At 38.8% G+C, this 13,126-nt stretch overlaps 1 protein-coding gene across 1 annotated transcript in view; it reads left to right on the top strand.

Annotated features, from left to right (window-relative positions):
• The first annotated feature begins 9,698 nt into the window (after window positions 1–9,698).
• Window positions 9,699–13,126, top strand: part of LOC136687401 (GDP-L-fucose synthase-like) — a 7,866-nt gene continuing 4,438 nt past the window's right edge. Inside the window, exons 1-4 of the mRNA XM_066661784.1 lie at window positions 9,699–9,847; window positions 11,335–11,449; window positions 11,534–11,662; window positions 11,745–11,818. Of these exons, the coding sequence (XP_066517881.1) occupies window positions 9,699–9,847; window positions 11,335–11,449; window positions 11,534–11,662; window positions 11,745–11,818 (467 nt within the window). The remainder of the gene's footprint in view (window positions 9,848–11,334; window positions 11,450–11,533; window positions 11,663–11,744; window positions 11,819–13,126) is intronic.

The raw sequence follows: 13,126 nt of genomic DNA, 5'->3' as shown, positions 1-13,126 counted from the left end.
GCTGAACACTGACCACTGTGAAGAACTGAAGAAATTTAAAGGGCCAAATCATTCACTTCATTATTTATTTACTTCAGAATTAATCCGTTTATTTAAATGTTGGTTGCTGCTCTTTAAGACAAAGAAATGCATATGACTGGGGCACTGTCAGTGTGTGAAACTGTCCACAGGTGTGTGTGTGTGTGTGTGTGTGTGTGTGTGTGTGTGTGTGTGTGACTGGGTGAGTGTGTGAAACTTTCCACAGGGGTGTGTGTGTGAGACTGGGTGAATGTGTGAAACTTTTCACAGGTGTGAGTGAGTGAGTGAGTTAGTGACTGGGTGAGTGTGTGAAGTTGTCCAAGGGTGTGAGTGAGTGAGAGAGTGACTGGGTGAGTGAGTGAATTTGTCCAAGGGTGTGAGTGAGTGACTGGGTGAGTGTGTGCAGTTGTCCATGGGTGTGAGTGAGTGAGTGAGTGAGTGAGTGAGTGAGTGAGTGTGTGAAGTTGTCCAAGGGTGTGAGTGAGTGAGTCAGTGAGTGAATGAAACTTTCCACAGGGGTGTGTGTGTGTGTGTGTGTGATTGGGTGAGTGTGTGTGAGACTGGGTGAGTGTGTGAAACTGTCCACAGGTGTGAGTGAGTGAGTGACTGGGTGAGTGAGTGAATTTGTCCAAGGGTGTGAATGAGTGACTGGGTGAGTGTGTGCAGTTGTCCAAGGGTGTGAGTGAGTGAGTGAGTGAGTGAGTGAGTGAAGTTGTCCAAGGTTGTGAGTGAGTGACTGTGTGAGTGTGTGAGAGGGTGAGAGTGCAGCGTGGTCCAGAAACACTCTGTATCATTAATCAGGTAAAATGTGTGAAGATACAGTAATATAAATGGAGTCAGTGGAATTATTATGATCTTTATGTGATTTTTTTTAAAAACAACACATATGGAGAGACTACATATATAAGGTGTGTTCTGAAACATTTACAGTGTGTACATCAAGAGTCACCATTATTTTTTTCATTTAATCCATTTCAGGGTCACAGTTACAATAAGAGTTTATTTATTAATTTATTTAAATGAGGAAAAGTTGTCCATGAAATGCACGCTTTAAGTGTGAAGACCTGTTTAACACCACAATGTTAAATACGTAATGCTAATCTCTGAAGGTAACAGGGTATAGATATGTGTGTGGGGTTTGGTGAATATTAGCAGGTTTTGGTGGTTTATATGGTTTTTGTTGATTATTTTATCTTTTACAGAGCTGCCATAAATTGAGACATTTGAAACATTTTAAACTGATATAAACTTCTAGAACAGGAGGGTGAACATTCTGTCTCTTTATTGTGAGACAATAAATAAAATGATCTGAAATAATTGATTTTTTTGAAGAACTCTTCGTGGCAAGAAATCATATCTTCATGTCCAGAGGCTGAACCAGAAGATGTTGAAACAGTGTTTGGAAAGTGCACTATGTAGGAAGTATCGAATCATTTGGGATGCGGCCAACAAGGGGTGTCATAATAAGCTCAGGAATGTAAGTAGGGCCACATTACACTCGGTTCAATGTCAAGAAAATTAAACAATGGCTTATTGTTATTCAACAACTCGTCTTAAACTTTACATTCTGAAAGCCAAAACTGAACATGCTCCATGAATTACTGACATTCACTACAAAAACATATAGTTTTATCATGTTTACCCTGTTTATATACACATATAGACCCTGTGTGTGTGTGTGTGTGTGTGTGTGTGTGTGTGTGTGTGTGTGTGTGTGTGTGTGTGTAAACTGAATTTATTTCACCTCAGACACATGAAGATTTTGCTAAAAAGGTGGAGGTGGCAGGTAGCTTTAAAATGTAAAATATTTTCCCCCACGTTGAGTCTGATAAATACGCTGAATGTTAATGTTAGTGTTACTGTGGGCACTGAACAAATTAGACACTCTATTTTTACATTTATTTCAGCAAAGTCTCAACATTTCTTGAAATACCTTTTTCTTCTTTTTGGAAAGAGACGTGTTTGTGCGACGTCTCGTGGACAAACAGAGCACTAGCACTTTATAAACAGTGAACTGAGGTTAAAATCTTAGATCATTGTGCAGAGGTAAACGAATGTTTGATGAATAACGTAAACCTTTGGTTATGCCTTTGATTCAGAAGGTGATGACGTTAAGGTGAAAGTCTATTCCTCACATTTTTAAGGAGTCGGAAAGGATGTGCAGACTTACACAAGGCCTTTAGTTCAGTAGCAGTAAAGCCTTAAAGTGGGAGAGAGGAGGCAAATCAAGCCGTTAAACCTCTAAAGAAGATGTCTGATTTATGCCTCCCATTCTGAAGCCTCCTGACACTTCCGTCAGGGTCTCCACCTCAGCTTCAACCTTCTGCATTCCTCTCTTGTAAAGAGTGTAGCTAAGTGTAATTTCAATGTGGGAGTTTGTGAATCAATATCTATAAAGTTACTTATTATAAGGCCCCACTTCCTAGTCAAATAACTCTTTTTATTACTGTTCCATGAACAGTAGAGGTGGGCGATACCAGGAATTTTGGTATCAATCCTATACCAAGTAAATGCAGGGCCAGTATCACTGATATCGATACTGATACTTTTTAATATTTAAGCTTCATAGATTCAAAGGATCTAAAAGACCTGGGATAGAATTTCGCCAAACTTTGTACGTCACAAAAAAATACTTTATTATCACCATCAACATTTTAGTTTAGAAACAATGGAACAATAACAAAACAAAGTTTGCCTTAACATTAGGAAAATAAATTTTTTGAGGTAGAAAATTAGAATCCACAATAAAAAAAATAAAATAAAAATTCTCCCCTCACTAGACATCATTTCTAGTTCTTTCTTTCTTTGTTTCTTTTTTCAAATAGAATTGTTCTGAGGAAAAACAATAAAAAATAAGGATCTTTCTTCCTTTCAGTGCAATTATGTTTTTTCTTAAATAAACAGAGTGTAAAAAAATATCACTCAACACAATTTAAAACAATATCTCCTGAGGTAGAGGGCTGACAAACCACAGTACAACAAAATTAACACACCACAACAAACACTGGAAACAGTCTCATACTTATTCTGCTTTTCAACTCCAACAATACAATAAAACAATACAAAAAATAAGGAATTGCTTCCCTTCAGTGCATAAAAAATATAGCTTAAAAGCTAATTAAATCTCTTCCTCTCAGACCTTTCAATACAGCGGTGGTGTCTCTCTCAGTACTGTGACGTGTTGACTCGAGGAGAGCGCTGAGTGGGCGGGCCAGGCTGAGCTTCTACCTGATTGGCTGTTTGGCTGGCGCTGCTGAGCCAGGTGACGGTGCAACAACAAAAGACGAGGGGGGTGAAGGGCGCGGTGAGAGACAGCGCACCGTTACTCTTACAGACAGAGAGTAGACTGGTGAATCCGCGTGCGCAGCAGTCAGTGCGTGCGGGACAGAGAAAAAAAGCTTGAGTATGGATCTTTTTACACGAGTATTGCTCAATATCAACACTAGCGTTGGTATCGATATTTGGATCGATCCGCCCACCTCTAATGAACAGGTTTATGTTTGCACTTCCTCCTCAGGTGAAGTCAGGATTATTGCACTTCAGATTTTATCCATGAAAAATATCAACACAAACAGCTGCAGTGTTGCAGTCCTTTGGAACTGATATCCCACTACTTGATAACGGTAGCAGAAACAAACCTAGAAGAGCTGATTAATGGTATTATATATGGGCTGTGAACCTAGCTATTGTCTTTGGGGGCAAGGCAGAGCACTCCTCACAGACTGTGATGTAAGGAGGAGAGTGAGCTTAGGACCCAGAGGCCACAGAGCTGTGTGGCAGCACCTACCTGCATCATCCCTGTGCCAACCAATGAGTATATTTTAATAATAAACTGATAAGCACAGGCGTTCCTGGGTTCACTGTAGAAAATAAATGTTAATTGAAATTCTGCCAGAGCAACGTCAACATGAGGGAGGAGTGATCCCATAAAACAGTAGTTATCAAACCACTTTGTGAACGTAAGACGGAACTACATTTTACAACAATTACATACAGGTAAGTGATATATTCATTTATAACAGAAAGCCATATCTATATATTTACATCTATATTTACAAATATGGATATTACATAATAAATACCCATTTCTTTTCTTTGTTCAAATGAAATCATGGAAAAATATTCCCACGTTTTGCACATTATTTATTTAAATTCCAATGTTTTAACTTCCCCAGATGAACAGTAAATTGTGCAGAAGACTAATGTTTTCACTCAGAATTTCAGTATAATATTGTAAATTAGCAATAATAATTAAATTAATCATAATAATAACAACAACAACAATAATGTTAGGATAAATGATTGACTTCAGTTTGAATGCATTTTCAAAATAGTGTAATAAAATGGAACTGAATTTTTACAAATTAAACTGGATGTATTTAACGTGCAAAAGGCTTAAAGTCATTATTCGTTTGTATAAAAAGGCTACTGCTTTTTTTCTGTTATTTCCGATTGTTAACTGTTTTCATGAAAAATAAACAATAAAAATCAAACGACCATTGTTTTCACTAATTTATAAATGTAAGATTTCTATAACTTTAATTACTGTAAATGCTCCAAAACAATGAAATTCGCCGTTACTTCCTATTCACTTAGAAACGTATGCTTTTTTAAGAACATATGAAGTAACTATGAATGTGGGCGGATCGATCCAAATATCGATAATATCGATACCAACGATGGTGTTGATATTGAGCAATACTCGTGTAAAAAGATCGATATTCAGGCTTTTTTTTCTCTCCCGCACGCACTGACTGCTGCGCACGCGGATTCAGCAGTCTACTCTCTGTCTGTAAGAGTAACGGTGCGCTGTCTCACAGCAACGAGCACCGCGCCCTGACCCCCCCCCCACACCTTTTGTTGTTGTTGTTGCACCGTCACCTGGCTCAGCGGCGCCAACCGAACAGCGTAGAGGCTACCCTAATCAGGTAGAGGCTCAGCCTGGCCCGCCCAATCAGCACTCTCCTCGAGTCAACACGTCACAGTACTGAGAGAGACACCGCCGCTGTATTGAAAGGTCTAAGAGGAAGAGATTTAATTATTAGCTTTAAGTTATATTTTTTACTCTTTATTTAAGAAAAAAAACGTAGAGGAGTGCACTGAAGGGAAGAAATTCCTTATTTTTTGTATTGTTTTATTGTATTGTTGGAGTTGAAAAACAGAATAAGTTTGAAACTGTTTACAGTGTTTGTTGTGGTGTGTTAATTTTGTTGCATTGTGGTTTGTCAGCCCTCTACCTCAGGAGATTTTGATTTAAATTATGTTGAGTGTTATTTTTTACACTCTGTTTATTTAAGAAAAACACAATTGCAGTGAAAGGAAGAAAGTTCCTTATTTTTTATTGTTTTTCCTGAGAACAATTCTATTTGAAAAAAAGAAACAAAGAAAGAAAGAACTAGAAAAGATGTCTAGTGAGGGGAGAAATTTATTTTTGTATTGTGGTTTCTCATTTTCTACCTCAAAAAATAATTAATTTTCCTAATGTTAAGACAAACTTTGTTTTATTACTGTTCCATTTTTTCTAAACAAAAATGTTGATTGTGATAATAAAGTATTTTTTTTGTGACGTGCAATGTTTGGTGAAATTCTGTTCTAGGTCTTTTGGATCCTTTGGATCTATGAAGCTTAAATATTAAGAAGTATACTGGCCCTGCATTTACTTGGTATAGGATTGATACCAAAATTCCCGGTATTGCCTTCCTCTAGTAATTACCACAGACAACGCTTAAACACAAGTAAAATATGATTTTATATTCATATCAGAAGGCTGTATGATGTATATTTACAAGCAAAAGAGCAAAAGAGTAGTTGACATATTCTCAGGGAACAAACATGAACATTACTGATAATCACAGATTGTGTTGCTCATTCAGTTCAAACTAAACCATGAAAAAAATATTACTGGAGTCAGGGTCAGTGTATTTTTACTCTACAATGCATTTACTAATAGTAACTTCTTAGTATTAGCTAAATAAGTGATGTAAGTGAGTGATAATAAGATTTATGATAACTATAATGTTTCTGATCATTTATTGATTTGTGTTTGGGAGAGCAAACTGCAAAATGTTTTTAAGAAATGTAATCTTACAGAACTGAATATTTTATTATATTCAAAAAGTCATCATTTGTTTTCAGAAGTAGGTCTCATTTTTATTATATCAGTTTGTATGACTGAATTCTCTAAATTAAAAATGAGATCAAATATATATCACCAAGTGGTCGTAGTTTTTATTTTTGTATAATTTAGGTTTAATTCCTGTTTATTTAAATAAAGCAAAACTTAAGTTCTGAGCTGATAATTATGCAATAGAAATGTCACTTAGCTCTTATCCTTTAGGACAGGCTTGACTCTGCTGTTAATTATTCAGTTAAACAGAGAAATCCTGCTTTGTATAATTCCCCCTGGACAATAATCGAAGATTTTAACCTTAGTTTAACCTCAAAGGGGAATACGACAATATTGTCTGCTGAGCAGATGTAAACTAATTCATTGAGGTTTAATTTTATAAAAAAAAATAAATAAATAAATAGAAAATATGGCTTATGTAAAATTTGATGGTGAATTTGATGCTTTATTTAAATTTATTTCCATTAAAAAATTTTAACTCAGCAAATCATTACAAATCATAGCATTTTAGTAAAACGGCAGGGTCAAATGTTTAATTATAGAGAATGTTTTATAACTTATTTCACTTATTTCGCAAACAAAATATTAATAAGATCTAAATGTCATTGGACCAGACATAAACACGGCTGAACTTTTCAATTGGGAGTGGTTTTTTTTTTATCTTATTGGCACAGGACACCACACCTAGTAGCATTTTGTAAGTCATTTTGTTTCATGTATTTTTTCCTCAATTTGCTAAACTGTGTAGTTATTGTGTATTAATAAACTGTGAGATGAAAAAAACCCTCGTATTCCCTGAACAAAAAGGAGATTTAAAGGGAGTTTGTCATCATTTGTCGCACTAAGAGCCTCTGTTATTTGTTACGTCAAAACTGTCCTAGGTTAGAAATATCCTAATTTTTAATTTGCTTTAAATTTTTGATTTTTATGAAAGTTAAATGTTCTCTTAATAAACTCCTTACAGATTTTAAAAATGTGCTAGCATGGATATCCCAAAGATTGGACAGCTTAGGGTGTGGTGTTAATTCAAAGTAATTCAGTGTTATTCAGTGAGTGAAAGCAGTACATTTAGTGCTTTTCTCACTTAAGGTGCTGGGAATTACTTCAGTAAACGTTCTTGTAAGCTTTATCAAATCTAGGATGTTCTAGCTCTGAGTATCCCAAGAACTGATAAAGAGCAAGGTGCTCTTTCTTGGGGTTCTGGAAATTACTCTGTTTTTTTTCTTTTATTTGTTACTATCAGTGCAAAAATCTAAAATTTGGCTTGAATAGCATTAAATGATCTTTGACCAGTTACAATATTTGTAAATAGCTGTTGATTGTACTTAAGGTTACTGATTTTATAAAATAATAATTGGTCAAGGTTTGAGCTCACAGATATATTTCAGATAACTGCTATAGTGTTGCTCTGCTGTGTCTATGTTTTTACAAGTGATCGCTATGAAGTTTGATAGGTGTTTATTGAGTGGAACCTAGGTTGTTGCAATGTGAAATTTAGATTTTTCTTGGTTGCAAGGGTGTTGCTATGGTATATAAATAGTTAGTGTTGTAGCTTAGTAGTCGCTAACATATCCAAGCTATTCAACGTATTATTATTTTAATCTAAATACCACCCAAAACAGGGCACTAAACTGTAAGGGTGCAAAAGCAGACACAAGCCTTAGCTTAACTTCAGCCATTTTGGAGTGTTGTTTAATTTCAGTGATTGAACTGGAAATCCCTCATAAAATGGAAGACTTAAGGGGTATGAATTCAGACATGGCAGATTTGTGTTCTGTGAAACAGTGTTTATGTGAGCTGTGCATTGTGACCTCACTGCTGGCAGTGAAATGTGACTGTGTTGAACACTCCGCCAGTCATTTCCTAAAGGGAAAATTGGTTTATGAGCGGTCACTTCTGGGCCACCATACATCTGATCACTTCCAAATTAATTCTATTCAAAGTTTATTCTATTTAGACAGCAGTGATTTAAAAGCACGCTGTTCACCAAAGGAAAAACAAACTTTAACAAAAGTAATAAATGAAAACTATGCAACATGTAAAGAAGATAATAAAAACAGACACCTCTCCACACTCACAACATTTAACATTTTTATCCCAGTCACTATTAAAGGAAAGCTAGTAAGCCTATGTAGTCTTTCCACTTTGAGAAGATCCGATCACATTTCTGCTTTGGTCTAGACAGTGGAACAATGAGGAGTCACTGAGCAAAACTCAGAGGCAGCCTTGGTGCTGTGGTTTCTTCCTTTCAGTCCTCACTAGTTACATATTCCTGAAAAGCATGGGTTTTTGCAGCCAGCTTCTTGTTCTCCACCTCTCAGGGCAACTAAAAGTTTAGTGTCCATTCCTTGGACAGTCCAGCAGTATAAAACTGTCCACTGTGGATGGGTGTCTTGAACATCCCAGTAATTAATTAAGACGCTACATACTCCCTAATTAAATATTTGGCTTCCCCCATCTGTGATGAAGGCAGCAGGGCAGGCGATGAAGACATTCGAGTGGCACGTGAAGGTGTGGGTGCAGGACTTCTATTGTGTAAATATTGTGAAATAGCAACAGTTCTTCATGGATATAAGCAATTGTTAGACCATAAAGTTGAGTCAGTCTGCTGAGCAAATAAATGTTCCACCAGGCGCACACACAGGAATGGAAAGTTAAAAAGCCTGGGCTGGAGCAAATGGCAACCTGACACACAAGGTTGTGTCAACTTGACTCTCCTTAAAGATCTATAAGCAGGTAAATATTAAAGCTATAAAATGAGCATCCAACAAAGGCTCACTCCTTCCAGCAAAAATGGGCTGTGGCTCATCACTTTGTTTGTGCCAAATTTTTGTCAGACACTTTAAAAGATGGTACACAAATGCTTTCTGGGGGCAGCCATGGCCTGGTGGTAAGGGGCTTGTAACACAAAGGTTGCTGGTTCGATCCCCAGAGCTGGCAAGTGATGATTGAAGGGCTGCTCCCTGGGGCTGCCCAATGCTCCGGGCATGTGTGCTCGCTGTCCCCTAGTGTTCACTAGTGTGTATAAATGTGTGTTTCACTGCACGGATTGGGTTAAATGCTGAAAAAAAAATCCTCTGTGTGCAAGCAGTAAAGTGTTTCTAATTCTAATTCTAAAACCAGGCATCATAGGATTGTGACCTCAGACAATGTAAGGCTTTGTATCAATCAGAAAATATCAACCAAGGTAAAATCCATAAACTATTTCTTCACATGCACCTGAGGCCATCTCAGATGGGCCTTGTGCTGCTGTCAGATGAGTGCATGATTCTCAACGCTGCAGTGTGTTAGTGCGTGTCGAGCTGGTACGAGTGGATCAGACACAGCAGTGCTGCTGGAGTATTTAAACCCCTATGCTGCACCACTGCACCACTCTAGAAAACATATATCAATAAAAACAACCACTTGATGCTATTTGGTGGTTTAATAAAAGTCTTCTAATTCAAACTTTTCCAAGATAAACTTAAAATGATCAAAATATGTTTTCCTATTTTTCATCTGGCGTGTGTGCATTACCACTTGTCCTTGGTCTTTCGTCAGTTTTTCTGGTCAGATGGAGGATCAGAATGGACGGGTGTGTGTGCTGGTGACTGGGGGCAGTGGTCTGGTGGGGAGAGCCATAGAGAGAGTGGTGAAGGAGGAAGGAGTCAGGAAAGAAGGAGAAGAATGGATCTTCCTTTCGTCCAAAGATGCCGATCTAACGTGAGTCCACCTCTTTGTCTCTGTCTTGTACTGTCATTGATGAAATCCCCGGGTTCTTTGCTATTTTAAGTTGAGGAACACTATTCTTGAATTTTTTCACTGTTTGCCCACACAGTCTTTCACAGAGTGGTGAAACCCTACACATCTATATTTCTGAAAGCCTCAGTCTCTCTGAGATCCTCTTCGACCTCACATGTCACTGACTTGTTGCCTAACTAGTGGTTTGTTTTTTTCTTTTTTTTGCGTGGTATGACAAACATTTACCAGTCTTGTGTTGCTCAGTCCCAGTTTTTTTGGAATATGCTGCTGGCTTCAAATTCTAAATGGATTAATTAAAACAAAAATATTAATAATATAAAGATTATTATTATTGTAATGGGGTTTATGACAAATATGTGATATGGGATGTGATCAGTTGCTGTAGTTGGTGTGTTATTGTACTTTCAAAATACATGTTTTGAATTAAACTAATTTTCTCATACGGGTGCTTGGTATTTTTGTCGGAGCACCTACTGGGCCAGCCTAGATGAGGCATTTTCTCTAACTCACTCACTGACTGACTGACTCCTAATTCTGAAATGCGTATGTGCGAGTAGGAACTGTTAGTTCAGCCGTATTTCATAGAGAGAACTTAAGGTGGCGCTACAACACCATCTGTTGTTAGTTCAGCCATATTTCTAAATTTGGAGCAGTTTCCACCGACATAAACTGGTTCACGAACCAGAAAAATCCATTCCCAGCTGGAACAAAGAACAGCGAACCATGGCCGAATAATAGGAAATAAGATAGGAACACACTCCTTTTGTGTGTGTTTCTGGGGCTGTGTTTGATGTGACACCATGCGCGTTGCTCAGAACCTCGGCTCGGCGTTAGTTCACAAGCTCAGCAGGACGCCTCTGAGCTCTGTAACATTTATACAGTATTATATCCCACAGAGAGAGGAGGACTGCTGAATTTGTCTTATTTCACGTGAGTGTGAGTCTTTGCCTGAAAAATTGTAAAGGGAAGTGGTGGGAAGACATTTTGAGGTGTTTATAAAACTCCATACAACAGCCTCCTTAAACTTCATGTTTTAACCTGTTACATTGAATAAATAAGTAACTGTAATTCTTAAAATCAACAAAACATCAAAATAAACAATCAACAAAGCTCCATATTTTCCGTAAAACACAATCACAGAATTAACACCACATGTATCAAAGACACTGATATAAAGCACCAAAGCTTCTCCAGAACTTCCAACGACAAGGGGATGTATTTGGGGCATTTCCTGTTTTTGAAATTCCAGAAACACCTCTGTGACAAAGGCTGTATGGCTAATGGTTGGACTAAACTAAGCTTGCCTCATTTTTCTTTGCTCTTGTATTTTGATACTTATGATGAGGAATAACTTTGTTCCAAAAACAAAATTTGCTGTGAGTCATATCTTCACTGAGGGAAAATGTCTGACCATGAAAGAGGTTCTCTTAATTTCCATGTCTTTATAGAAACACGGCCGAGACGAGAGCGATCTTCGAAAAGTATCGCCCAACACACGTGATTCACCTGGCGGCCATGGTGGGAGGCCTTTTCCTGCACTTGAGGGAGAACCTCAACTTCTTGGTAATGCTCCTCCTCACAAACCGACTTGTGTATAGACGTCTTTCCTGAGAAAGGGGAACGTAAACACTGTCTGTTACCTTTCAGAGAAAAAACATCGCCATCAACGACAACGTGCTGCACACAGCCCATGAGTTCGGAGTGGTCAAAGTGGTCTCCTGTCTGTCCACCTGCATCTTCCCCGACAAGACCACCTACCCCATCGACGAGACGATGGTACGTACAGTCAGTGACATCATCATTAGAGTGACATCACTGAGTTTACACTGGTATTAAACAAACCTTACCTCATCCTCAGATCCATAATGGACCCCCACATGAGTCCAACTCTGGTTACGCCCACGCCAAACGGATGGTGGACGTCTACAACAGGTGAGGAATTATTTACAGAACGATTTGTGTTTATTTTTACAGGGAACAGAACATTAAGCTTGTAAATTGTGGGAACACAGTATACAGTTAAATGCAATATTTTGGGCTGGTCAAATAGGAGAAGAAGAATTGATCCCCTTAGGGGAAATAGCTTCTCTGCCTGTAACTCATCTACGATAGTGAACACACAAACACACACTAGTGAGCGATTCTTCACACACACACACTAGGGGCAGTTTGGAGCATAGGAGCACCCGGAAAAAACCCACACAGACACAGAGAGAACACACCACACCACACTCCTCACAGGCAGTCATTCGGAGGAAACCCACGCAGACACAGAGAGAACACACCACATTCCTCACAGACAGTCACCCGGAGGAAACCCACGCAGACACAGAGAGAACACACCACACTCCTCACAGACAGTCACCCGGAGGAAACCCACGCAGACACAGAGAGAACACACCACACTCCTCACAGACAGTCACCCGGAGGAAACCCACGCAGACACAGAGAGAACACACCACATTCCTCACAGACAGTCACCCGGAGGAAACCCACGCAGACACAGGGAGAACACACCACACTCCTCACAGACAGTCACCCGGAGGAAACCCACGCAGACACAGAGAGAACACACCACATTCCTCACAGACAGTCACCCGGAGGAAACCCACGCAGACACAGGGAGAACACACCACACTCCTCACAGACAGTCACCCGAAGTCAGCCGTGGAGCTGTGTCAGAGACACTACCTGCTGCACCACCATAAAGCTCGGAGCATATGATTTACTGCACAATAAAAAGTATCCGAGTGCTTCTTTCACACCTGCTCAAGCAAATCGCGCCAAGGTAATATCTGTAAGACCAGTATGGCACACAATCTGTAGATACGACCATCCTGCTTCCCGGAGCCCTATGATCCTCCCCACACCCAAACTTTTTCAACTGCACAAATAGTTTTCAAACTCTTCTCCCCAGCGTACTTACGTACTTACTTCTCCCCAGCGTTCACTTACAAAGGATCGTCAAAGGGATGATAGAATACACCCAGTCTGCTGCAGATCATAGATAAGGCCCATCCTGTCTTACATCACATGCTTGGCTGAGTGTGAAATTTGAATCATTAGCATGTCTCACAACCTCAAACCTACTCACAAAGATACAATCCTGTCCAGTGATTCCTTCTTGATGCAGCTATTATTCTGATTGAGTGTGTTGTCTGTGACACACATGTCCTCTAATGCCCTGGTTTTATTTAATTCATTCTTAATGTGGAGTGAAACAAAGCGATGTAACATTCT

Source organism: Hoplias malabaricus, chromosome 2 (assembly GCF_029633855.1).
Source record: "Hoplias malabaricus isolate fHopMal1 chromosome 2, fHopMal1.hap1, whole genome shotgun sequence".
In the NCBI taxonomy this organism is placed as follows: Eukaryota; Metazoa; Chordata; class Actinopteri; order Characiformes; family Erythrinidae; genus Hoplias; species Hoplias malabaricus.
This window is presented reverse-complemented; position numbering and strand designations above follow the sequence as displayed.